At 35.2% G+C, this 27,271-nt stretch overlaps 2 protein-coding genes across 3 annotated transcripts; one reads left to right on the top strand and one right to left on the bottom strand.

Annotated features, from left to right (window-relative positions):
• Positions 1–9,257: 9,257 nt before the first annotated feature.
• On the bottom strand, positions 9,258–18,493 carry LOC131947919 (serine/threonine-protein phosphatase 6 regulatory ankyrin repeat subunit B-like). The gene is made up of 7 exons (XM_059309321.1): positions 15,973–18,493; positions 15,538–15,549; positions 15,226–15,383; positions 10,615–10,734; positions 10,076–10,211; positions 9,747–9,918; positions 9,258–9,546 (listed from the first exon to the last, which is right to left on the bottom strand). The coding sequence occupies exons 1-7, from the start codon at positions 18,491–18,493 to the stop codon at positions 9,258–9,260; spliced, it is 3,408 nt and encodes a 1,135-aa protein (XP_059165304.1).
• Positions 18,494–19,136: 643 nt separating this feature from the next.
• LOC131947936 (uncharacterized) lies at positions 19,137–26,269 on the top strand. Of its 2 annotated transcripts, none has more exons than XM_059309345.1 (4): positions 19,137–19,167; positions 24,869–24,951; positions 25,341–25,389; positions 25,545–26,269. In XM_059309345.1, exons 2-4 carry the CDS (start codon positions 24,916–24,918, stop codon positions 26,243–26,245), a joined length of 786 nt encoding a protein of 261 aa, XP_059165328.1. In that variant the 5' UTR covers positions 19,137–19,167; positions 24,869–24,915; the 3' UTR covers positions 26,246–26,269. The 2 variants fall into 2 exon arrangements, with proteins under 2 accessions (XP_059165328.1, XP_059165327.1); XM_059309344.1 differs by lacking the exon at positions 19,137–19,167 and adding an exon at positions 22,856–22,993.
• Positions 26,270–27,271: the final 1,002 nt, after the last annotated feature.

Below are 27,271 nucleotides of genomic sequence, written 5' to 3'. Positions count from 1 at the left end.
TATACATGACGAATTAACATATTAGTACATCCTGCGGCAATTTAAAATATAATTACACTTATAATTAATCCTTACCATTTAATTTATGGACCCTTTGCTAAGAAAACACCTGTGGTCAAACCCCCTATGGTCAAAGCCCCTATAGTCAAAGCCCCTGTTGTCAAAGCCCCTGTTCAACGCCCCGATGTGGTCAAACCCCCTATGGTCAAAGCACCTGTGGTCAACGCCCCGCTGTGGTCAAACCACCTGTGATCAAACCCCTTATAGTCAAAGCCCCTGTGGTCAAAGCCCCTGTGGTCAACGCCCCGCTGTGGTCAAACCACCTGTGATCAAACCCCCTATAGTCAAAGCCCCTGTGGTCAAAGCCCCTGTGGTCAACGCCCCGCTGTGGTCAAACCACCTATGGTCAAACCCCCTATGGTCAAAGCACCTGTGGTCATAGGTCCGCGCACCATCTTTAATACGGGATTACCAGCTGGAGTGTTGCTGATAAGACTGAAATAGCACAAGACAAAAATATCTAGAACTTTTACACATCTATGTAGACATCGAACTAGCTGGATCCCTCCGGCTAAAGACTCGATGATGCAACTGTCTCAAAATAATTAATTAATAAAACACACCCCAATTGAAAGAATTGATGAAACCACGCATGCAATAAATGAGTCGATGAAACCACTTTTCCACAACATGAGTTCATGAAACTACGCCCCCATCCCCTAGGTTAAAGGTTTGTTAAATTCACGCGCCCACCAGGTAAAAGATTTGATGAAACCACTATGTCAACAACATGAAGTGATGATACCACGACCCCAGTTAAAGACTTTATGAAACCACGCATTCAATAAAAGAGTTGATGAAACCACTTTTCCAGAACATGAATTAATAAAACTACGTCACCATCTCCTAGGTTCAAGATTTGTTAAAGTCACACGCCTACCAGGTAAAAGAGTTGAAGAAACCACTACGTCAACAACATGAATTGATGAAACTACGCCCCCAGTAAAAAAATTTGATGAAACCACGCCCACAATAATAAAACTTTAATTATACCACGCCCCAGTAAAAGATTTGATGAAACTATTCTCTAAGTAAAACACTAATAAAAACACATCCACAGGAAAAATACAGAAGTAACTTTTCACACCAGTTAATAAAAAAAAACTAAAAAAAAAGAGAAAAAAAAAAAAAAAAACCGATTCATGTTGTTAAAGTGGTTTCTAGCTGCTAACTTGGCCTATTGAATTATTTAGTGTATTTTTGTTACAAGCATGAACGTCAAAATATGCAGTTCGTTAAAAAAATAACTGACAACACCAGTTGCTAGAACACTCAGTTAAATAATAGAATAGATTGTCTTTCAAAACTGCTTTGTGTCATTGATTTCATGAACAAAACATTTTGTGCGAGAACAAGTTTTCGCCCGTTTACATCAATATATGGAGTTTTTATTGTTGAAGACGAAAAATCAATATTTGATGTCACAATATACATTTACCCTAACAATATGAGGAAGTTTCTAGTTCGTTGAATCAATCTCGTTGGCAAGCATTTCTACGGGGCATTTGCATTGGACACCTACCTGCTGCCCTGTGTTTCTACTCTATTTAGGTGGGATATTTTTTCTTACTTTATATATAGACACTTTTAACCAAAATTATCAAATAAAACAGTTATAAAATCTTTATAGCAACAAGTTTTTAAATGCACTGAAAATAAGAAAATAAAACTAATTTGCTTTCTTTCATAAAATGACAAATACACGCACAAACACACACACACACCACACACACACACAAACACACACACACACACACACCACACACACAAACACACACACACACTACTGACCTTACTGTACTAGTTCATACAAGTCATTGCCCTTACTGTACTATATATTTAGTGGCATCGACATTTGGTTACTCCTCCCTCCCTAGTACGGACAACGGCTCAGGAGTTTGACTCCCATTAGCCAGGCACACCTCAGTGTGGTAAACTGTTGGACTCCCATTAGCCAGGCAGACCTCAGTGTGGTAAACTGTTGGACTCCCATTAGCCAGGCAGACCTCAGTGTGGTAAACTGTTGGACTCCCATTAGCCAGGCAGACCTCAGTGTGGTAAACTGTTGGACTCCCATTAGCCAGGCAGACCTCAGTGTGGTAAACTGTTGGACTCCCATTAGCCAGGCAGACCTCAGTGTGGTAAACTGTTGGACTCCCATTAGCCAGGCAGACCTCAGTGTGGTAAACTGTTGGACTCCCATTAGCCAGGCAGACCTCAGTGTGGTAAAGTGTTGGACTCCCGTTAGCCAGGCAGACCTCAGTGTGGTAAACTCCGACCGAAGTCGATGATCACCACACGTCGGTCGCTACTTCCGTCGGCTCTCACCGGGCTTTCCTTCCCCCTCCCCACCAGACGCGGGTACCGTCTGGTACCCAGTTTGATCGTGGGGGCATTCGGACAGATCAAAAACCATTAGCTGCTGTTGGCTACCACTAGCCATTCCGCACCATTAGGGGGGTCATGAGCTTGGTCCGATTGTCGGCACTCTTCCAAAGCCACGTGAAGGCCGCAGCTTAAAGTCAAAATATTTGGTTAGGGTCGAGAGCCGACCCCTTTTGGTTCACGGCAGTATTGCACCTCCTCCACTTCCCTACGCTATAATGTTGGAAATTCGGGAGTCCGACATACCAGGCTCTTCGCTATTGATCTCACACGCAATTGACCTTTCTGTACTGGTATAAAGCTTTATGATCAAATTGAACCTAAACAGACGATAGTTTTGTAAACTTGAAAATTTTAAATCGCCTTTCAGTTTAACATTGTTAAAACAATTATTTTCAGACACCCGTCATGCTTTTTTGGTGTTATCCTTTGACTTTCATACTTATCGTGATTTTTCATTTGATCGGTGAGTTAAATAATAATTTTTGCAAACAAAACTTTACTTTAAAGGTAGATTTGTATGTTGAAAGATTTTATGTTTAAGTGTGAAACTAGTCGTTCTTATTTCACGTACTTTAAAGGACAATAAAGGCTCCAATTATGAGATTAGCGAGCCACACTACTTATTTTGTAATATATAAATAACCATTGAAAACGTCACAGTGCAGTAAGGTGAAGTGGAGTTCACCTATTTCAGTGACTTCGGGTTATGAAATGAGAGTGTGGTAAGCACAATACCCAACCACCTTTACTTTCCCTAACGTGCGTCATGAACCCATCAGAGTTGAGTGGACTCAGGGACATCTTGTGGACTAGAACCCTAGATCCGAACTCGAGACAAATGTGTTTACAGTCGAGCACTTTACCATTCGACCACAATACCCGTCTAATTTTTTCCTAATAATTTAGTTTAAACACTGTTCAGCTTTTCCCCCTTTAATAATGAGCTTTTCAATTACTTTGTTCCCAGATCTGGCTGCCAGCGTACAAATACCTGGCCGTTACTTCCACAAGTTCCCGTCCTTCACAATGATGCCTGTAGCGACACTAACCTCCATAGATTCCCTCTCTAGCTGTGTCTTCAAATGTCTTGGTGTGCCCGACCTCTGTTACAGCTTCATTCACACCGCTTCAATTCAAACCTGCAAATTAGGTAGATTTAAATTCATGAAACTTTTACGTGATTCAAGCACATCGATTAAGGAATTTATTGAAATCCAAAACTGTGATTTCTATGTTAAAAAAAAGCTGGTCATTATATTGTTTTTAAAAAAAATCCAGGCAGCCCTCCCCCCCCCCCCCACACACACACACAAACACACAAACAACAGCGAAAATAAAACAACGTGACCCCAAATAAACTGATCACTGAAATAATGACATAGATTTTTCAAACACTGCATTCTGCGTCAACTATGTTCCATGTAAACTTTCTTCCATATAGGATCCCACCTACTGACCATTGAGACGACTAACCCCTTCAATGGTACCGAGTATTTCTCTGCGAGTACAATTTGTACTGAGCAACCTGGATTCACGCTATGGTCCAGTGGAAACATTGCCGCCTGTGTCAGGTTATCACCCAACGTGTCCAATTACGAGGCAGCCAAGCTGTCTTGTGCAGGTGGAGTAGAGTACATCTTTTACCATTGTAGCGCAGCAGCACCAATTATTGAGGACGAGCTGACCCGCGACGTAGCTATGTCCACTTAGGCTAAATTAAAATTTAATTAAAATTAGCACCAGCAATTAACTGAATTATGTCAATATGTAGCTTGTAGTAGCATATCAATAATTACCTCTAAAATATAGGCACCGTATTTTTCTACATTTAAAGTAAGAATAATTGTTGTGCACATTTTTACAATCTAAAAATTTTACTTCTAAATTTATTTAGTTTGCACATATCTTGTTATAAAATATTTATTGTAATCGAAGAACAAACGATGCTTTAAGTTGTTTTGTACTTGCAAGGTGCGGGTTCTGTATACTTTATCTAATCCAGATAAACGTGCAGTATACCAGGTCTAGTTTAGACCATCTAACCAGAGACAGTATCTAACATATCCAAATATCAGAGACAATGATGACTATAGTGAGTCCAATTTAAAACTATGTATGTACTTTCACCAGCCATGGGAGCACATCTCTACACTTTAAGATTGAAGGAAAAGTTCTCTATACTACGAAACATAGCAAATACTGCACAAGCCAGTATTTGGATCGGACTGGACGACATCGCACAAGAAGGCGTGTACATTTGGGCAGACGACGGTTCTGTCATGACGTCTAATGTGATGTCATACACTTTCGCCCCAGGTTTTGTACCTTTTTAATACGATTTTGTTATACTTACTTTAGGAGCTGGGTTGAGATTACCATTTCGAGTTGAAGAAAATAATATGAAATAGAAAAACATTGTTTTCACGGTTAATTTTTGGCACTGTGGTTAAGTTTGGTTTAAAGCAGTGCCATATAGGGTTAATAAGACAAATATGACTTGTTCTTTATAATTGTCAAAAAACTTAAAAACAGTGTATGTAGTTTTTATAAAGCACCTTATATAACGATAGTTGAACACATACTATAATAATTTTGAATTTATTGTTTTCTTAACTACAGGTCAACCTAACAACTATGCTAATCAGGACTGCATATTTTATGATTACCCAAAAAATGGACTTAACGACGAGGGATGCGGAATGCAAATACTTTATTTATGTGAAATATATTAAAAGTGGCATTCCCTTAACGATGTGAAACATTCAGCTATATCCTGTATGCTGTATGTTGTAGTGGTATATTGATATATTGATGTATTGACGTTACAGATACAGCACTGTTCAGTTAAATTTCAATCGATTTATATAAACAAAAAGGGAGTAATTGAGTACAGTTTGATGTGAATAAAAGTGTTCAAGGCACCAGTAGTGAATTATGTAGCACATGAATACATATTGAGTTTATATGACAGTAGTTCTGACATGTTTTGTATCACCATTTTGTACTGACATAAATAAAAAAACGGTGTTGTACTGCGACATATTATGTTGTGTTAGACTATAAAGACTATATTATTCAATGAAATTACACTTTTAAGCGACATTTGTTTTACTAAAGAAAATTGAAACTAACATTATTTGAAGTGGTTGTTGCTTGTAAGTTCTATATGCGGTTACTTAGTTCACGATATCTTGGCCTTTTTTGTTTGTTTTTGTTTGTTTTTTTTTTGCTTGTCAGCTGTGGACACTAATGTGACTTTGTTTGGATCCACTTCCAGTACAGCTCCAGTCTCCAGTGACAATGCAAGAATTACAATATTTTTTTAAATGTATAGTAAACATTTAAATTTAATTTAAAATTTCTATATTTAATAATAAAATATTAGTAACAGCTGGCTGTAGAAGATGACCTGCTTTTGACGTCCGAGTGATTTTTGGCATGACCGTCGACCACAGAATAAGAAGGAGTAAGTAAGGGGTTTTTTTTTAGATTTTAAGCTACTTTTTAGCGCAATTTCCATAATGGAGAACTGCTTTTAATAATGCGTCATTTCTGGATGGATGTGTGTCCGCAGCCTTTAAGTCGTATCTCCTCCTCAACGAAGCAATATCGAGGACTAGTTCCAAAAGCAAATATGTTAAGCAAGTTCCAAGGATGATTGTGGGCTAAAAAAATTCCCGGAATTCCTTCCTGGATTTCCCGGAAAACCCAAAAAACTTCGAACAAATGCAGTTTTTGCTCCATATCTCGGCAACCAGACCACTTAGCGACTTGAAACATTTACCAATCGATTCCTGCCATAATTTAGACCAATATTGCTGAAGAAAGTTTTCAAAAATATCCTTTCGTTCGGTCACAAAAAATTAATTAAGAACATTTAAACTGAGCATCTTGTAGGCCTATGATGATTTAAACTGAGCATCGTGTAGGAGTTTATATTTATAGGATGATATTTACAAAAAATTAAAAATTAAAAATTGTTATGGATAACATAAGGAAATTGCGCTTAAATTGTCACTAGACTTTTTATTAACTTGTTTGTTTTCAATTCAAATATTTTTAGTCGTAGCATATGTAGTGGCAACTTAATTTGTAACGAATAACTAAAATGTGGAGATTAAAAGAAAAATATAAACAGTTTTAATAATGAGCTTTTATTAATTTTATTAATGGGCTTTTAATAATTGACTTAATTGGATGCCTAGTTAATGAATTATTTAAAATTGTATTAAAATCAGTAGACTGCCATACCCAACTATTCCGCACTATTATACACGCGTTATCATGTTCATTAGGCGCGCACTGGTTTTTAGGATAAAATGCTTTTGCAAATTTAAGAATGGCCGTTAGTTTTTAATAAAAAAAAACTACATCAACCTATTTCAGAAATCTAGTTAAAAGGGGAACAGATACAACTCATGAAACGAAGGTTTCAGATCACACGATAAAATTAAAAGAAAGCACGTTTGTTTAATTTTTGTTTTTTCCGTGCGTTTTAAAGATTGTTTTAAAACAAATATTTTTTATTCACGTCTTAATAATGAAATGCTAGTAATACTCAATAGCTTGAATTACAATACATCTTGTACATCTTTTTAAAAGTTTCAAACATTCCCAAAGCTCGGCCCATGAATGAGATGCTTCAAGGAGAATAATTTTCTTTATAAAAGGTTTTATAAATCTTTTTTCTTCTACAACCCTACCCTCCAAATTTAACTTCTAAAGCGGATCGAATTAGACCTTTGATTCGTAAGCGCGCGCCCGAGATACAATTTCTCCAATGATATTGCCCAAATTAATCATTAGATATTAAACGCTCCACTACAATTAAAATATTGCACTGTATAAAATTTGGCCTCAAATTTTTTTTTCTACGATATTCGACTATCGTATAACCTTTGAGATATGAATTTTTAAAGTCTTACGATGATTGTAGTTCTATTTGCACTTTACACAATCTTCCTCTAATGTTCACGCGCTGTCTATTTATATCGCTTTTCACTTTATGCGTCAGCTTAAGGGTAAAGGGAAATAATGCACTTTAATTTAAAGCATTTAAATATTATTCCCCTTTAAACTTTATAGTCAAAATTACAAGGTGTGTATTTACTAAATTTTTATTTAATAATTAGGTTCTAATTCGGACATACTTAAGGGTTTCTCTCAACTTCTTGCAAATCATTCAGAAAAAGTGTATATAGTTATAAATATTGGTCATGCTCGCTAATTGTACCCATCTACACCTATGGTTTGTCCTAGTATCAGATTCTGTAATTAGCACACTTTGACATTGTTCTCCCATAACAAAATAACTAACTTTATTCTTCAAGTTTTACATTACATAACGTAACCTTCTCAAACTCATTCTTAAATCTGTGTCAATGAGAAGTAACATTGAAAAATAGTGCATTCTTTACGAAGGTTTAGCTGTTACCACTGACAGGGTTTTGCTTTCTTTAACTCACTTTAGTGTATTTTCTTTTTAGATTTGTATAAATATTTACAAGCCGATGATGAAAAAAGAAATGCAGTTGATTTATCATTTTGGAATTTATTATTTGTTTGTAATTCCTAAAAAAAATCAATGTATAACTTATACCAAGAAGGAATGTACATTTTGTAAACCAAAAAAGCAAATAAATTTTGAGCACAATTAAACTCGATTTTAACAAAAGCATTTGCAGCTCCTTGTTTAAAGGCCTTGCTTCACTAATTTTAAAATCGTCATAAATTTACTGTCTTGTGATGGTCCTAAATTTAGACTTAACAAATATTATTGGTTTGATTTTTCTGATTTGATTTTGAAGCTTGAAAATAGAATAGAGTTTTACTTAGGGGTCATCCATAAATGACGTCACGCTTTTTGGACGATTTTTACCTCCCCCTCCCCTCCGTCACACATCGTCACAAAAAGCCAAACCCCCACTAAAATGACGTCACACCTCAGCTCACAACTCCACTCAAAATTGCAGTTGAAATTTTTTAAAACATCGATATTTTTCCAAAATATTGTCTGAACCCTGTCAAAATAGAGTATTTTAATCAATTCCTTTTAAAATTTATTAAATCAGTTTTCTAAAACGGGAAACAATGTCTAAACGAAGTTTTCTAACATTACTTTTTATAATGCAAAAGTGTGACGTCGCACCATCTGAACCCCCCCCCCCCTCCCCCTCGTCACACACCGTCACAATATTACGGACCCCCCATCTCCCCTACGAGTGTGACGTCATTTATGGACGACCCCTTACATCAAAACAAATTATTTTGACTGATTGATTAGCAGACCACATTAATTAAAGAGGTTACATCACATAAGAATATATATATATATATATATATATATATATATATATATATATATATATATATATATATATATATATATATATATATATATATATATATGAAATAAAAGTCAAGTGATGGTAGTAGTTCACTTTTGTCAAGTCTGTTTTAAACTCTACTTTATTCATATAACTTATGTTGACAACTGATATTTTGATGCACGCTAGTTTTACTATTTAAGAATTATATTAATTTATCAATACATCAAATAAAAGCTTTACAAACTTATCTCAATTTTATATCCCCCCTGTGTTATAAAACATGCACGAGTGTCCTTTACATGAACTGGGCAAAACTGCAGCAGCCACAACAAATGATACATATTAATTTAATAAAAAATAATAGTAATGATACGATTAGTGTGATTATTTAAATACAAATATCATGCAATAAAATATAGTACTGAAATAGGAAAGAAATGTGTATAATTGCTTATTAATAAATCCAACGCAGCAATATACCTAATACCAAGTACTATCATTTGAAAAATGCGTTTCCAGAGTCTCATCTGCAATTCGTCCACTAGCATTTGAAAAATACATTTCAAGAGCCTCATCTGCTGTTGGTCGGTTTTTAGGTTTCATGTCAAAAGCTTTCTCTAAAAATTGTATCAAAGATTTTGAAGTATTTGCTGGAAGTTCATAAAGTGGTCCTTTTTTTTTGCCATATCTAAATATAATTTGCACATCTAAATACTCTGGACAGGGTGGTTTTCCCGTAGCCATTTCAACAACTGTGCAGCCAACACTCCTTTAAATAAATAATTTTATTTGAAATGTAAGAGCAACATGTTAAATATATTATATTATTGGTAACATTTAAAGAAAAAGAAAATATTATCTATTTTAATCAATATTTTGAAATACGAATTCGCTTTTCAACTATTCTTTAAAAAATTTAGTTAATTCTATTTTGAGTAGTAAACAGAGTGATTATAAAATTACTTTTACCAAATGTCTGCTTTTATAGTGTATGAAGTTCCTTTGTCACGACGAATGATTTCCGGTGCCATAAAGTGGGGTGTACCAACTCTTGACTTTGGTAAAGTTTCTTCAAGACATTTAGAAATACCAAAGTCTGCAAGCTTTAAATTATTTTCATCCTTTAATAATATGTTGGCACCTGCATTGTACAAATGGCAACACTGTTAAATATAATAATAAATGCATACGATATATATATATATATATATATATATATATATATATATATATATATATATATATATATATATATATATTTATAGGAAGCTTGATGAAATTAAAGATTTTAACATAACCTTTGATATCTCTATGTATAATCTGTGGTAGAAAGTTGTGAAGATACGAGACTCCTTCTAATATTTGCTTAGTAAAGTGTACTGTTTTTCTTCTATCAAGAGGGTTATTTTTAGCTATGTATCCAGATAAGGATCCCTAAAAACATATTGTAATAAATAGGATGTATATATAAAGACATATAAATCAAAAATATAAATTATCCATGTAAATTACTGAAGTACAAGTAAAGAGTAAAGAGGAAACGGTAAAGGACAAAGTGCTAAGGTCAAAAGAGCTAAAAGCAAACGAGCAAAAGAGCAAAAGAGCAAAGAATAAAGAGTGAAGAGTAAATATGCGTATGCTTGTGCGTGGGTGTGCGTCTGCGTCAGCGAATGCTTGTGAATGTGCATGTGATATCTAGATTACATTTTTTTAATATTGAAAGTTATAACCTTATTTAAAGTGATAAAAATTTATTACGTGTTACTTATTACGTATTACACGAAGATAAAATGGTGGTCTAACGTGTTCATAAAAATAATAAAACATTACAAAATACCTTTGGCATATAGTCGAAAAATAAATAAATTGTCTTTTCTTTAATCTCAAAGCCGTAAAAATCTGTAATTCTTTTGTGATGTAACTTCATTAAAATATCCACCTCTTTTAAATACTTTGACTGTAAGGAAACAAATCAAAAGATTATGTAAAAACAAACAATGTATTAAAGTGTTCGGTTAAACCGAAAAGTCAGGAGCTCCAAACCCCGGGATCATAAGGGTCGATATCTAAGTCCAGAAAACGAGCTAGGAGAGAAAACTCCTGACAAAAAATGTGCAAAATGTACCATCCTCATTTCGCTCAACCTCTCCGCACCGGAAAATTCAAAATACTTCGACACCACCACATACCGGTGACTCAGGGGAGATAAAACTTCTAATCCTAATATATAAAACGCCATGTGCGCTCTTCTCTCTCTCTCTCTCTCTGTCTGTCCGCAAAAAATTTTCGCCGGACATCACGTCAGAAACGGCAGCGATATATGGAGAACTTTATACGGACTTTTGTTGAAAATAATATGTTAGATGTTTTAAATGTATAACCACAATTTTAGTTAAAGAAGAAAAATAAAAATTAAAGGCGTATTCGAATGTAGAGAAACAGTATTATTTATGCAACCGGAAAAGCATTAATAAATGTGAAAAAGAACGCATAAAACTGTGACGTCACTATTGCTTATACATTAACTAATGACGTCATCTGCCGTGTTTTGAATAAAAAGAAATGAACTATTTCATTCAAATTTGATTTAGATCTACGTACACTATGAAATGTATACAATACAATTTTTCCGGCCTAAACTCATAAAATTTATTTTACGTATTTGGATTCCAGATCTAGAGATTCTAGATCTAGACTAAATCTACGCAATAACTAGATCTAGACGTAGACGCTAAGATCTAGATTTAGACTCTAACTTTGCTAAAATCAATTCCAAAAATAAATTTCTATATTAGGACTAAACTATTTCAAGACTTATTTGTTTTATACAAAATCTTTGTTTGGAACTGGCTAATTTGGGATAAAAAATTTAATTTGAAAGAATAGGCATATTCGCGTAAGTTAAGATTTTAAAATACGTGTTTCATTCTCCGTAATTTATAAGGTGCCTAAATAGCGGAGATGTTAGTGTACTATAAACCACGCAGGTTGTGCGGGTTCGAGACACACCAAGTCAACTTGGTTCATATATTTTTTTTTTTATTATGCTCGGGCTAAACTTAAAAAAAAAATTCTTTTAGGAATCTAGATCTAGATTGTCGGGTGTCCGATAGGGCACTTCCCGGCGCCGCAGGCGCTTCAAATTTGGCAGGATCTTGCCTTGGGGCGACAGAACACGGGGGCCGGTTGGCCGAAAAGTCTACGATGAGGGGGTCAAAACTGACCTCGACTGACCGGTACCTTATATGAGGTATAAATCGAAAAAAAATGTCCACGGAGGAACCTCTTCATAACTCTTGAGGTCGTAGACCGACCCTCGGGCGAATTAATTAAGCATGCAAATTCTCAATGTTTTCGAAAGCCTAAGCGAAGCTGGGCAGCATGCCTAGTTATATCAATAACTGTGGAGATTCATCTGTATTTAATTGGTAAGTAGCGTAAGTAGATACATGGTTAGAGAAGTTTTAGACCTAGTTTTTACAAGTTTACCACCGCCGATTTCATATTAAGATATTTTTTTTCTTGTGTATTAACTTTCTAAACGTTTTGTTAATTTTTACACACTTTTTCTATATTAGTAGATTTTTCACGTTTGCTTTAGGAAGACAATTACAAGAGCGTATTATCCCTACAAACTTTCCAGTCTTACAGAGATGGTGTTTGAAGAAAGGGAAAAAATAATTGGTCACCTTTTTTAGTTTCATAAAATAAAAACACACTACATTAATTTTGAGGTAGGAAGAGTTTACATCAATTTAATGGGCCACAAACCAGATCGGCAGAAGTTCTTTGTGGTTTTCCAAATGATGCTGGCTATTGCCTGGCTTTTCTGTCTATATTATGGAAAATATATGTAATATGACATCATTTAAAGCAGTGGAGGTCTAAATATAACTCGACAACTATATCTGTAGAGTAAATATTTTGTGTTGTAGGATATCTAGTCAGAAATTAAAATTAAGAACGAAGTAGATTGTTTTAAAGTTTTAATTTAAAGAATTGTTGAAAGTGTAGCTTAAATTTTTAGCCATTTTAAACCAAGTAATGCGAACTCATAGATCATTATTTTAACTAGGAGTCCTAGAAAATAAAGTACAGAAAAAAAACAACACACAGTCATGTTAAGATACAAAAAAAAGAGTAATCTCTAAACTGTATATTCGACACGAAAACAGTTATAAGAAATACACATTGTACAAGAACAATTCCTTTAATATACCAAAAACGAGCTAAATGGCCCGTTGAGGGAGAAATACAACGGGCGCAAGTATCATAGTGTGGTCTTTTGATCTAAACCTAAACCAAAATAAAATCTCCACCTTAACTTCAACTTTAACATGAAACGAACAATGTCATTGAATACGGATGTTATCCAGAATCGACCCGTAGCTCATTGATTCTAAATATAGACCTTACATCTAAGCTCAAAGATGACTAAAGTTGCATTCAGAGTTTCTTTCAGGCATCTCTTTGGGGGGGGGGGGGGGGTGGGGGGGGGGTGGGGGGCTCATCCCTAAAACCTTTTACCGCACGCAATAATGAAATAGATTTTATGCTAAATTCTTCGGGGGATGGGGTTGCTGACACTGGTAATAAATGTGTATATTTTTATATACATTAAATTTCGTGGGGGGGGGGGGGGGGGCGGGAGGGGCGGTAGATGTTCTTCGGCTGGAGGGGAGGTACCTACCCAAAGGGACACCTGAAAGAAGCTCTGCCCGCAGACACCTTTTATCGTTGGACCAAACAATTAGGTTGTAATGTTAGTTTCTTTTTTATCAAGTATCGATGACGTCATTATTTTTGTGAAATTTCTTTGGCAATAGCTTTTTAATTATAGAATCAATGATGTCATAGTATTGTGTGTTCTTTTCCGGCTTTAAAATATTTCTTATACGTTCCATGTGACGTCACATTTCGTTTTCCGTTTGACTGTGAACGTTTTTACTTTTCTTGTGTTTTCTCTATATTGTTTTTGAATGACACAGAGACAGATTGACAGAGTGACAGAATAGTAAAAACACTCGACTTTATCGCCACATTGTAATGTTTTTAAAGTGTTTACTTTTTAAAAAAATCAAAATTGATAACCAAAAATCTAAATATTTATATATTTTTAACTGAATTTTTATTTATCAACTTTTCTTTTTGATTGAAATAATGTGAATAGAACAAAATTGCACTAAATATACTACCTTTTATAAAAATTCCAATTTTGTTTGGAAAAAAATATTCAAATTACTTCCCTTTATACCAAATATACATGTGAGTTACAATACATAAATAAATAAAACACTTTCTATTTGATGTTAGCGCTAGTGTTTGGGTTTCAGTTTGCGTTTTTGTTGCGTTTCAGTTTGTTTTTGTATTTGCGTTTGTGTTATCTTAATATTTACGTTTGCGTTTATGTTTGCCATAGGTTTACCTTTGAATTTGTTTTTTTTTGTTTGCGTTTGCGTTCGCGTTCACGTTTGTGTTTACTATTTATCTTTCTTTTATGTTTGTGTTTACTTTTGTGTTTGTGTTAAGGCTTGTGTTTGCTTTTGTGGGTTTTTTTAAGTTTGCGTTAATGTTAATTTTTACGTTTGCGTTCATGTTTCCGTTACGTTATTGTTTGCGTTTGCTTTTGTGTTTTTATTTGCGTTTGTGTTAGCGTTTGTGTTTGCGTTTGTGTTTGCGTTTGTGTTTTTGTTTACGTTTGTGGTTAAGTTTTTGTGGTGGTTGGTTGTGGTTAGGGTTAAGTTTGCAGTTACAATTAGGTTTAGGGTTATGCGTCTATATTTTCATATAGACATTTAATTGGAAAAGTAATATATTTCTTAAACCCGGGCAATGCTGGGTATATGTTACTTAATAATAACACAAGTAACGGTCTATTACAAATAGGTTTATCACAGAGCCCAGGGCCGGGATGATTTTCAAAATAATAATTCCCTGACGCATAACACTTTTAGGCAATTTTGTTTTAAACTGACAACAATTTGAATAAAGTAAACTCGTGTCCACACTCCCTAAAATGTGAATTGCATATGATTAGAAAACAAGACATATGATTAAATGATGAAATGTTTTGTAAAAAAGAGTTAAAAGATTAAACATATGTGAGGGGACGGCGTGGTCGGGCAGGAGTGCTCATACTTGCTATCCACAATAGTCTCCTTGTGTATACGGGGATGGTTAGTTGGGGACAACAATTCTTCTAGGAGAGAAAACAATCTTTTTTGCAGCATGTTTTTGGGTAAGCATAGACGATCAAAGCTAATCCAGAAAGAAAAGCAGCCTGAAACGGAACGGGAATAATTCGAATTCGGCCATATGGCGCTTAGCAAGTTGACTGGTATTAGGTAATTGTGTTGGGAGGAATCTCCTCTATTAGTACATTTGAGAATGAAGAAGAAGAAAAGTTTATTTTTATAATAAGGGTACGCAAAATATGCAAATTACATACGATGTTTGTGCCAGTGAAATAAATTTCTTTGACAGCGAGTCTTTTATCAGCAACATGATTTTTACTGTCTACTAGATAAACATATCCACTGGCACCACATCCAATTATTGTTTTGCTTTTCTTCCAATCATTTGGTACATATGGTGCAAGATAAATATCTGAAAATTAAAGAAACATTTGAGCGATATGAATAATGTGCTTGTGCGAATTTAAAACGTTTTTATAAAAGTAAATGGTATAAGCGTATCGTTTTAGATTAGAAGATAAACATGATAATATTACTAGATTTTTTAAGATGGCAAGAAAACTTACCTGAATATAAATCTAAACAAAGAGAATATTTATTGACATGCCACATTATGCATAAAATCTTTGTTTGTAATATTTCATCTGTATGTTGTTTTAATACTTCAAGCTTTTTCAGTACAGACATTTCTTTTTCAAGAAACTTGAAATTATTTTCGGCAAATTTTAGAAGAAAATCAACCGTGCTTTCAAGTGTTTCCTTGTCACTATCATTCAGAATTTGTGAGCACATTTTTACAAAATTGAATGGAATAACATTAAAGCGGTCAAAATAACACGAATTTCTTACTAATAATTTAAAGATATTTAAATGCTCTTTCATCGATGCAATCATTAATGCATTGAACCCATCGTTGTCAAAATGATTTACATCGCATCCATTGTTAACTAACACTTTAACAGCATTGTAATGCCCGTTTTGAGATGCTAACATTAATGCACTTTTGCCATAAATATCAACAGCATTTACATCACCTCCAGCTGCAATCAAACGTTGAATAAGTGTTTTTTGTCCTCTAGCAGAAGCCAGCATTAAAGCGTTTCGTCCAAATTTATTAACAACATTTACATTTTCCCTCTTATATATTATCTGCTCTACAATGTTTTCATATCCTTGTTCAGATGCAAACATTAATGAATTTGAATCATAGACAGCATTGGCATCACATCCACTATTCAGTAACAGTTGGACAACGTGGTGATGGTCGTTTAGAAAGGATTGATTTAATGCACTCCTTCCATCATTGTCGACAACATTTAAATTACAGCCGCTATTAATTAATAATTGTACAACTTTGTCATGGCCATTTGATGCAGCAAAAATTAATACATTGCTTCCATTATTGTCGACAGCATTTACATCGCATCCGATGTTAATTAAAAGTTGTACCACTTCGTTATGCCCTTCCTGTGCTGAAAACATTAAAGCGGTTTTCTTATTTTTATCAATAGCATTAACATCAGCACCTGCTTTAATTAATAGCTTTACCGTCTCCTCATGTCCTCTACCTGAGGCCAGCAGTAGCGCATTGTTTCCATTTTTATTAGCAGCGTTTACATCACATCCATTGTGTAGTAAATGCTCAACAACATCGTTGTGACCATTATGAGAAGCTAACATAAGCGCATTCCATCGATCAATATTAACATAATTTACATCAAATCCTTTTTTAATCAATAATTCCATCGTACCTTTATGCCCAAAACACGATGCAATCATCAATGAATTATATCCGTTATGTTCAATAACATTTTTGTCACAATTACTGTCAATTAAGAATCCTACAACTTTTTCATGTCCGTTATTAGAAGCTAACATTAATGCATTCCAACCATTATTGTCGACAGCATTAAGATCGCATCCACTATTAATTAACAGTTGTACAACATTGTAATGCCCATTGGAAGCAGCAAAGATTAATGCATTCCATCCATCATTGTCGGCAGCATTTATATCACAGCCATTATTAATTAATAGTCGTACAACAGTTTCATGTCCATTTTTAGATGCCAGAATTAATGCATTGGCTCCATGTATTTCAACATTATTTAGATAACATCCTGTATTAACTAACTGTTGTACAACATTGTCATAACCATTTGTTGCAGCAAACATTAATGCGTTCCATCCATCTTTGTCGACAGCATTAACATCCCCACCTGCTGTAAGCAGTAACTTTACCGTCTCCTCATGTCCTCTACCTGAGGCCAGCATTAGAGCATTGTTTCCATTTTTATTAGCAGCATTTACATCACTACCCTTTGTTATTAAATACTCAACAGCATCGTTGTGTCCATTTTGAGACGCCATCATTAACGCATTCCATTTTGTTACGTCATAATAATTTACATCAAATCCTTTCTTAATAATCAAACCTATCCTATCTTTATCACCATAGTACGATGCACGCATTAATAAATTATATTTTTCTTTGTCGCGTACGTCACATCCACTTTCAATTAACAGTCCTACAACCTTATCATGTCCATTTTTAGTAGCAAACATTAAAGCATTCCGTCTATTGTTATCGATAGCATTTACATCAGCTCCACTATTAATTAACAGTTGAACCATTTTGTCATGCCCATTTGTAGCTGCAAAAATTAATGCATTACTTCCATCATTGTTGACAGCATTTACATCACATCCACTGTTAATTAACAGATTTGCAACTTCGTTATGCCCTTCCTGTGATGAAAACATTAAAGCGGTCTTCTTATTTTTGTCAATAGCATTAACATCACCACCCGATGTAATTAATAGCTTTACCGTCTCCTCATGTCCTATTCTTGAGGCCAGCATTAGTGCATTGTTTCCATTCTTATTAGAAGTATTCACATCACATCCATTGTGTATTAAATGCTTAACAACATCGTTGTGACCCTTATGAGAAGCTAACATTAACGCATTCCATCCATTTTTATTAACATAATTTACATCGAATCCCATTTTAATCATCAATTTTATTGTATCTTTATGCCCGAAGTACGACGCAACCATTAATGAATTTCGTCCTTTTTTGTTTTCGACGTTTATGTCACATCCACTTGCAATTAACAACTCTGCAATGTTGTCATGCCCGTTTTGAGAGGCTAAAATTAATGCATTACAACCGTCATTGTTGACAGCATTTACATCACAGCCTCTATTTATTAACAGCAGTACAACTTTGTCATGTCCATTAGTGGCTGCCAAGATTAATGGATTACATCCGTCGTTGTTGACAGCATTTACATTACAGCCGCTATTTAGTAGCAATTCTACAACATTTTCATGCCCACTTTCAGAGGCTAACATTAATGCATTATTTCCAACATCCTCAGCATTTAAATTAACTCTACAATCAATAATCTGCTTTAATGTTACATCATGCCCATGTTTAGCAGCAAACATTAGTGCATCCAGTGTGCATTTTTCATTGCCAAAATCATTGATCTTACAATCGATATTTACTTTTATCATCTTGAAACATAATTATTGCATTATTTAAATACTATATTTTATTAATACGTAGCATCTGTTTATTGTCCTCTGTTAAACTGTAAACGGTTTTCTTTTGAGTTCCTTTGTGAACTCTTTACCTAATCAATACATCTTCCGATATCCAAGAATGTAATGTCAATTTCCGATTAAAAGCCGACATCGAAACTCCCATTAATGTACGCGTCAGGAATTCCTTGTCAGGTATATCTCACATTTTCAACCACCAAGCCTAAGATGCAAATATATTTGATTGTGTTGAATACCTTCAACGAGGAAGTTATTTTTAAAACATGACTAAACAAAATCACTAAATTCAAAACGCTATAGATCTAGATACTTTTTCTTTCCAACCGAGAATGATTTTTTCATCTACAGAATAGGAACATTTATTACGTTATAACAGAGAAACACTAAGTGCAAAAAATTCAGTTTAACTTGTTCGTAAAATCTCGATGTTAAAAAACTACATCACAAAAAATCCAAATCCTAGGAATGGTAAACCGGTTTATCCTGTATGCTGGGGTCAATGCTCGTGTGTTTTTTTCTTTAAATCGGCTTCGTGCTACTCCTGTCCGCTGTGTTCGTCTGACACACTGGTTTACAGTGCTTGGTTTTTCCAACATGACAACCCTCTGTGAAGTGGAGTGTTTAAGGTATGCTATTAGAACCAAGTGGTGCAAATAGTTTGTGTACTGTAGCATGACTGTGCGATGAAATGAAATATTTTTATAAGAGAAGCGACTGGGTCGACTAGCAGCTAGTGTGTTGTGGTGCTGTATATAAAAAGGACAAATAAAAGAACTCGGGGAGGTAGAGGTGGACCGTGAACGCAGGTTGTGGTAGTACGAGAGGCCAGAAGACGGGTTATATACTGGAGAAAGGGATTTGAGTTGATTAAAGAGACAATTTTGTGTTACTTTAAGAAACGTTTTGTCAATTAGGCTACTGTTAAGATCCCAACAACAATAAATCAGACCCTTCACCTTTACTTACAAAAGTCCTTAAACTGTTTTTAGATCGTTTATGATTTTGTGTACTTTCTGTAATTAATACATTTTCCTAAATGCATCAATGCTGTATACATTTTCATATCAAATTTAAAAAATGATATCAGAAAACTGCATTGTTTATAAATTATTATTTATTTTATTACTACTTTAGGTCACTAGCAATTAAATGTTTAAAAATTTGCTACGTCACATTAGGTCAAGTGTCTTTTTGGAATTGGTCAAAGACCCATTAGGCTTAGTTGTTACTGGTCAGTTTTAGGTTAGATAGAAATAGGCTAGAATAATCTAGAACTTAGGGGAGAGAGCGTGTGTAAGTTGAGTTTACCCTAGTGTATAGGGCTACAGGACATTACCCCCTGGAAATCCCCCCCCCCCGGAATTTCCCCCCGTATTTACCCCCCGGAAAAATTACCCCCTGTCAATTACCCCCCCCCCCCCCGGGGGAATAATCCCCCCCCTCTCAAGTTAGAATCCTAACTCTAACTAGAATTCTGTACCTTTATACTACTTTAATCCAAATCTTAAGAAAAAGACCAAAACCTAAGCATCCACCTTAGCCTAAAACTTCACACAAAAATAAAAACAACGCTAGACACAACCCTAACCCTAAGCATAACACTAGCTCTAACCCTAACCCTAACCCTAACCCTAACCCTAACCCTAACCCTAACCCTAACCCTAACCCTAACCCTAACCCTAACCCTAACCCTAACCCTAACCCTAATCCTAAACCTAACCCTAACCCTAACCCTAACCCTAAACCTAACCCTAGCCCTAGCCCTAGCCCTAGCCCTAGCCCTAACCCTAACCCTAAAACCTAACCCAAACCCTAACCCTAACTCTAACCCTAACCCTAACCCTAACCCTAGCCCTAGCCCTAACCCTAGCCCTTACCCTAACCCTAACCCTAAAACCTAACCCAAACCCAAACCCTAACCCTAACTCTAACTCTAACCCTAACCCTAACCCTAACCCTAACCCTAACCCTAACCATAACCATAACCATAACCATAACCATAACCATAACCATAACCATAACCATAACCATAACCCTCACCCTAACCCTAGCCCTAGCCCTAACCCTAACCCTAACCCTAACCCTAACCCTAACCCTAACCCTAACCCTAATCCTAATCCTAATCCTAACCCTAGCCCTAGCCCTAGCCCTAACCCTAACCCTAACCCTAACCCTAACCCTAACCCTAACCCTAACCCTAACCCTAACCCTAACCCTAGCCCTTGCCCTAGCCCTAGCCCTAGCCCTAGCCCTAGCCCTAGCCCTAGCCCTAGCCCTAACCCTAACCCTAGCCCTAGCCCTAGCCCTAACCCTAACCCTAACTCTAACACTGTCCGGGGGGTAATGTCCTACTGGGCGGGGGGTAATTGACAGGGGGGTGATTACTCTGGGGGGTAATGTCGGGGGGGGGGGGAATGTCCGGGGGGGGGTAATTGACAGGGGGGAAATGCCCTGTTCCCAGTGTATAGTTAGACCAAGTGTGTTTTGTTATCCCAAGGTCGAATGCGGTATAAAAGCTTGATTGAATTCTTGTAAGGTGGGTTTGTGGGTAGCGGTGAAAACGAGGAAATGTTGTGAATAGATAAACGGGACCATCGAAACAAAGATTGCTTACAAACGTGTTTGTTTGTTGATTGTAACAACAAGTATAGGTTATAGGTTTAGATATATAATAAGAATAAGTGTAGGCGTAGGAATATATATTTAGGTCTAGGTGTAGGAGTTAATGTTAATGTTTGTGGTTGTGGCGGTGGGTGTGGGTTAGGGTGTGGCGAGGGTTGGTTTATATTTATGCTTATGTAAATGCTAATTTTTGTTGTTTGTTTTTGTGTGTTTGTGTTATTTTTTTTTTTGAGGTTGTAGCGAGGGTTAGGGTTTATATTTGTATTTGAGTTTGTGTTTATGTTTATTTTTTTGGTTTAAGTGGTTGTTTTTTAGGCATAGAAGTGCGATTTATGTTGATGTTAATGTTTATGTTTTTGTTAATGTAGTTTTGTTGAGTGTTAGTTTATGCTTATGTATTTATTTATGTTTGTGGTTGGTTTTTACCGGAGTTAGGTTTAAGGTTAGGTTTAGCGTTATATAACTCTTCAAAGCGTCAATGTATGCATATAGAAATCTAATGCGAAACTTAACATCCAATTCGAAAATGAACTTAATCCTAAAACCTGTGCTGCGTTGGTTATATGACGCTTAACACACAAGTCACGGTCCTTTACACATGTGTTGCACTAAAGTCAGTGCACAGCCTACACAATTACACGGGACGGTTAGTACAAAATATAATAGCGGAAATAAGGTCACCTATATGGCCTCTACAAATACTTCAAAAAATGAATACAATTTGAAATATCACTGAATGTAGCCATAAAGTACGTGCAAGTACTTCCAGTGTTATGATGCACAAGTGTGGTAAAAATGAAGCCTTATGGATATCTATAAAAGATAAAACCAACCAGCCAGCCAAATAGTCAGTCCGCCTGACACAGACATAGATATATATAATATAGATAGACAAACAGAGCGTCAAGCAGCTGTAGGCTTAATTTCACACAACAGTTGACCCATTTGTTCCTTTCGAATGCAGACATTAATAAATCAATAAACGAATCATTGTTATGCTTATATTTTGATTAAAACAAACATTTCCATTCACCTCTGTATACAACTAATTAGAACATATTTACACAAGATAATGCTGGTGGTAATACAGGGATGGTTTATTGAGTTATAAAACGGTCAAGTGCTATAGCAATTAGTGGCTCAAGTAAAAGAAATAAAATAATCAGTTTAATTCAGTAATTCTAAAAATACAATATTTAAATAATATGGAATGGTTACCTTTTAATATTTTTATATTGTATTGAGCAGTTTTATACATAAAGCAATATATACTTTATATTAAGCGTTTTAATGTACGTGTTTTATCATCAAACGGAAACCGTACTGTCTTCGACATTAGGAGTTGTTTAGGTTTAACATTAAGATTGGGATTAGGATATTATAAACAAACTGAGTAAATTATATTTAGGCCCATCTGTAAAAATATAAAGCCCTAAATATAAGTAAAGCTTACACAGAAATCTAATTTGTTTTGTATCTAGTTAAAGGGTAAGAATTGTGAGCCAGCCATAAGAGGAGCTACTCATATTAGTTTGAGAATCACTTGCGGAGTTAATCAGAAACTTATCAGCAACTGCTGTAGTTAATCTGAAGTTGTCTGATTTTCCATGTAACAGCTTTTAGATTTATTAGCCGAATACAGTTTCATGGACTATAAAGTTCTAGTTTGTTCATTTACGGAATAGTAGTTCGACTGTAAGGTGAATACAAGTACTGTTTCAGTAACGGGTATCATATCTGTGTCATATCATATTCTGTCTAATCCAGTAATGGTTCTGCGTGTCATTTCGTTGGCGTTTCTTTTTGTAATTTCGTTTAATGGAATTAATGGTACGTTATATATTTATAATAGTACTTTTGCATAGGGACAAATTGCAAGTTGCTTGATTGGGTCCTAGGACCTTTGATCACAGGTGCTTTGACCATAGGGGGTTTGACCATAGGGGGTTTGACCACAGCGGAGCTTTGACCATAGCGGTGCTTTGACCATAGGGGGTTTGATCATAGGGGGTTTGACCATAGGGGGTTTGACCATAGGGGGTTTGACCACAAGTGTTTTCTCAGCAGAGGGTCTTTGATCACAGGTGGTCTATCAACTGGTGTTTGATCACAAGCGCTATATCCGGCTTTGATCATAGGTGTTTTGTTCACATAGGGTCTTTGATCTCAGGTGTTTTGTCCACATAGGGTCTTTGATCTCAGGTGGTTTGTCCAATGCTGTCCATATATGGTAAGGATTTATTTTAAAAGTTGCTAAATTATATTTTAAATTTCGACATGATGTAATTATATGTTAAATCATCATGTATAAATACAAGTCATCTAAACTACTCTATGCCAAAACCATGGAGAATCTTGGAGAGTATAGCACGTCGAAAAAAGGTAAAAGAACTTTGTTGTATCGAGGCCACGAGTTTTGACTACACAGAGAACGCCAAGACCGGTCACGCGTTTGGCGGTGTACGAAGAATCGCACTTGTAAGTGCAAAGCTTCAATAGTTTCCTTGAAGGTCTACAGATGGACTGCACACGGCAAAAGACAACTTTCTTGCAAGTTGTCGCAGGGGCAAGCTACCCATCTGAGAAGCGATACAAGATGCTGCACGAAAAAAGTACAACGTGTTGTCCCGACATATGGTCAAACAGATGTACTGACATATTTGCGTGCTATAGCACATCTGTCATTTAGTTAACCATTTTATGTATTACATCTTTGACTATATTGTTGGCAAGTTTTGTATCATTTTTTATCCTTTATATATTCTATGTATTTTCAAGTACATCTACATTATTTATTTGTGAAACTTGATATACGTCACATTATTTGCGTTTCATTTATATTTAAAATAAACCTATTAGGCCTAGCACCAGCCTTTATGTGGAGACTAAAATATAGTTTTTGGCTTTTTTTAAATACATGTTAATTTCTATCAACGTACTATCAGGAAACATGTATAAAATCGTGTTAATTGTATCACACCTATGATCAAAGCCGGACACAGCGCTTGTGATCAAACACCCGTTGATAGACCACCTGTGATCAAAGACCCTCTGCTGAGAAAACACATGTGGTCAAACCCCCTATGGTCAAACCCCATATGATCGAACCCCCTATGGTCAAAGCACCACTAAGGTCAAAGGCCCGCTGTGGTCGAACCCCCTATGGTCAAAGCCCCTAAGGTCAAAGCTCCGCTGTGGTCAAACCAGCTATTGTCAAACACCCTTTGGTCAAAGCACCTGTGGTCAAAGGTCCGCGCACCTTTGATTGCTAATCTGAAAGTCTCGAGTTCGGATCCTGTGCTAGATTCAGTTTGGCACCAGTTAGTCCTTTAAGCTTTGATGTGTAGGTACCTGACTATCGTTACGTAAAGTATAAGCGATTCGGTATAGTGCTGACCACTATATCCCTATATAATCGAGGTTACCTGCTCCATGGACTGCAGTGTTCGAAAGTGTATTTCCCTTTAAGTTTGCATGCAGTGCGACGAATTTATAATTTTTGAACTCTAAGACGAAAGAGAATTTTAAAATAAGACATAATTAGATTTGACGACGAATTTATCTTTTTTGAAATCTAAAACGAAAGAGAATTTTTAAAAAAGATATAACTAGATGCATGTTTTTGTTGAAAGGATGTAGTTTTGAAGATGTGTATATGCTTTGTATGGTTTTTTTTTCACTGTCTGAGTCATATTATAATTTCAGGAACAAACGTCACATTCTTTTCTTCATCGGGCACCGTCATCAAAGAAATGACTAAAGCCTTTGAGATTACATGTGTCCTTGATGTAAGTTTGTATCACTTATTTTTATCGATGGCGACTAAAATAGTGTGATCGCAGACATGGTAATTTGTGTTTTCTGTGTCATATATTCTCAATTACAAGACCTTTACAAATTTTAAAGTATGGCGTAATTTACTTCACATTTTAAATCAATGATGAGATTATAAAAGAAACAGAGTTGAGGCAATTTCTCTGATTGTGGTAGAGTGTTCAGTTTTGTTTACTTTTTAGTATTTTTTTTTTGTTTTGACTGAATAATTACGTATTTCTTTAAGCAGTAACGTTTATTAGATAAAATGAGATTAAATTGAAGCAATACGCACTAAACACAAATACACAGACACCTCTGTAATATGTTATATGTATTAACACGCTTAATACTTTCATTATAGGTGACAGAGAACGAGAATTTAACCATTACATCAATAAACATTACTAGAGGTAAATTGTTTTAAATTTCAAAAATAAAGTTGATGACCCATTATTAATATCACTTTATAAACAATAAAGTATTGTAAAATAACGTTTACATACTAAATATATAAAGCTATAACCTATTAAAACTATTAATAATGGTATACTTTACCATATTTTAGGTTATGATGAAGAGATTGCTTCTGTGTCTAAGAATAGTCTTGCTAAAGTTTACAACGACTCAAACTCAATCACAGCCACTGGGAAAATCCAACAAAATAAACAAGCTGAAAAAAGCTTTATAAAGATAAAGTGGTCTAAACCAAGCCTAATCGAACCCGGCATGTATATATGCTCTGCAAATTTTGAGAATCAATCATTGGAAACAACGGCCCTAGAAAGTAGCATTGACATAGATGTAAGAGACCCAAACCCAACGGAAATTATGTCATATATTGTGGGGATTGAGAAAGCAATCGAAGAAAATAAGAAAAGTATCAGAAATTTGTTTCAAGTAACTGAAAATGCAAGAATAAATTTTGGAGCATTAGAACGAAATATCAACAATAAAATGTATGCACAGAGTGAATTACTTACGCCACATATTGAAGAAGGAATCATCGAATGCAACTCTCGTATGTTTACCCGCACACCTGATAAATTGAAGGCACTAGTCGTAAGGGTGTATTTCCGAAAGTCTTACATGAAGAGTCCCAAAGTTTTTCTGGGCATCACCACTTTAGATATGACGAGACATTCCAACATTCGGTACTATGTAGCTGTCCAGCAGGTGTACACTCACGGCTTTGACTTTGTGTGTGGCTCGTGGGACGACTCTTGGGTTTACAAAATGAAAACATCCTGGATTGCATTTAAATCCTAAATATGCATTGTAATAAAATGCTGACCATTGTATTCTTGTTGATATTTATCTTTTTTTTAATTGAAATTACTTTTAATAACATTTTCACATCAATACATTTAATTCAGATGGATTTCTAAAATAAAATACAACTCATGTAATGCATACAAAGTAATAGACTCTATTTAAAAAATTGAAAACAGAACAATTTACAATTTAAAATAACGATTTTCTTAACTTTTAAGTTGAAATATAGTCTTTTTAAATTCCAATTTTAACATCTTTTCACAAGTTATACATGATAATAACTACATTGCGTATACTGGTATTTAAAAATAAAAATAAATTAGAGTTATCTCCCATAAACTTTCTCATATATTTTTATGCCTTTACATTTGTGACATATATAGTATACAAGTCTAGACAATACAAAATTGCAGCAAGTTAGTATACATGTTCTACGGGAAAAAATATTTCATATAACATTCACTTGCTGCGAGTTTGTTTTTTCTAGACATGTATAGTATATATGTCGCAAGTGTGAACGCGGTGTTGAGTGAGGCACGTTTACTATTTCGTATACAGAGTATAAAAGAAGTATTGTGATAGTGCACACAAATCACGTGAAATTTTGACGTTTTTCACCCCATTACACTTCAGTACTTCATAGTATACGGTGTATAGAGGAGTTATTTTAATCGGACATCCAAAACAAGATTTTTCAAATCTCGGCGTTTACGTGTCTTCAAGTCGGAAAATACTGGGCATTGCAATTTTGTCAGTGTGTCTCTGTGTGTGTCTGTCTGTGAACACGATAACGTGAGTACCGTTACAGCTATGTTGATGAATATTCCTTTACATGTATTTGTCCAATGTGTACGATGTCCGGTAGCCGGAAGAGGTACTTACACAACGTCCCGTTTCTGAAAAGCCAATAACTCGAGTACCGTTTAATTTCGGTGAAAGAAGTTTAAGATTTAATACCTTGCTTGCTAATGCTTCTTTAAAATTGTGAACGATTTCCGGTAAACGGAAACGGTAAACAAC

This window comes from Physella acuta, unplaced genomic scaffold, assembly GCF_028476545.2.
Source record: "Physella acuta isolate Inbredline_101_S28 unplaced genomic scaffold, ASM2847654v3 ptg000616l, whole genome shotgun sequence".
NCBI lineage: Eukaryota > Metazoa > Mollusca > Gastropoda > Physidae > Physella > Physella acuta.
This window is presented reverse-complemented; position numbering and strand designations above follow the sequence as displayed.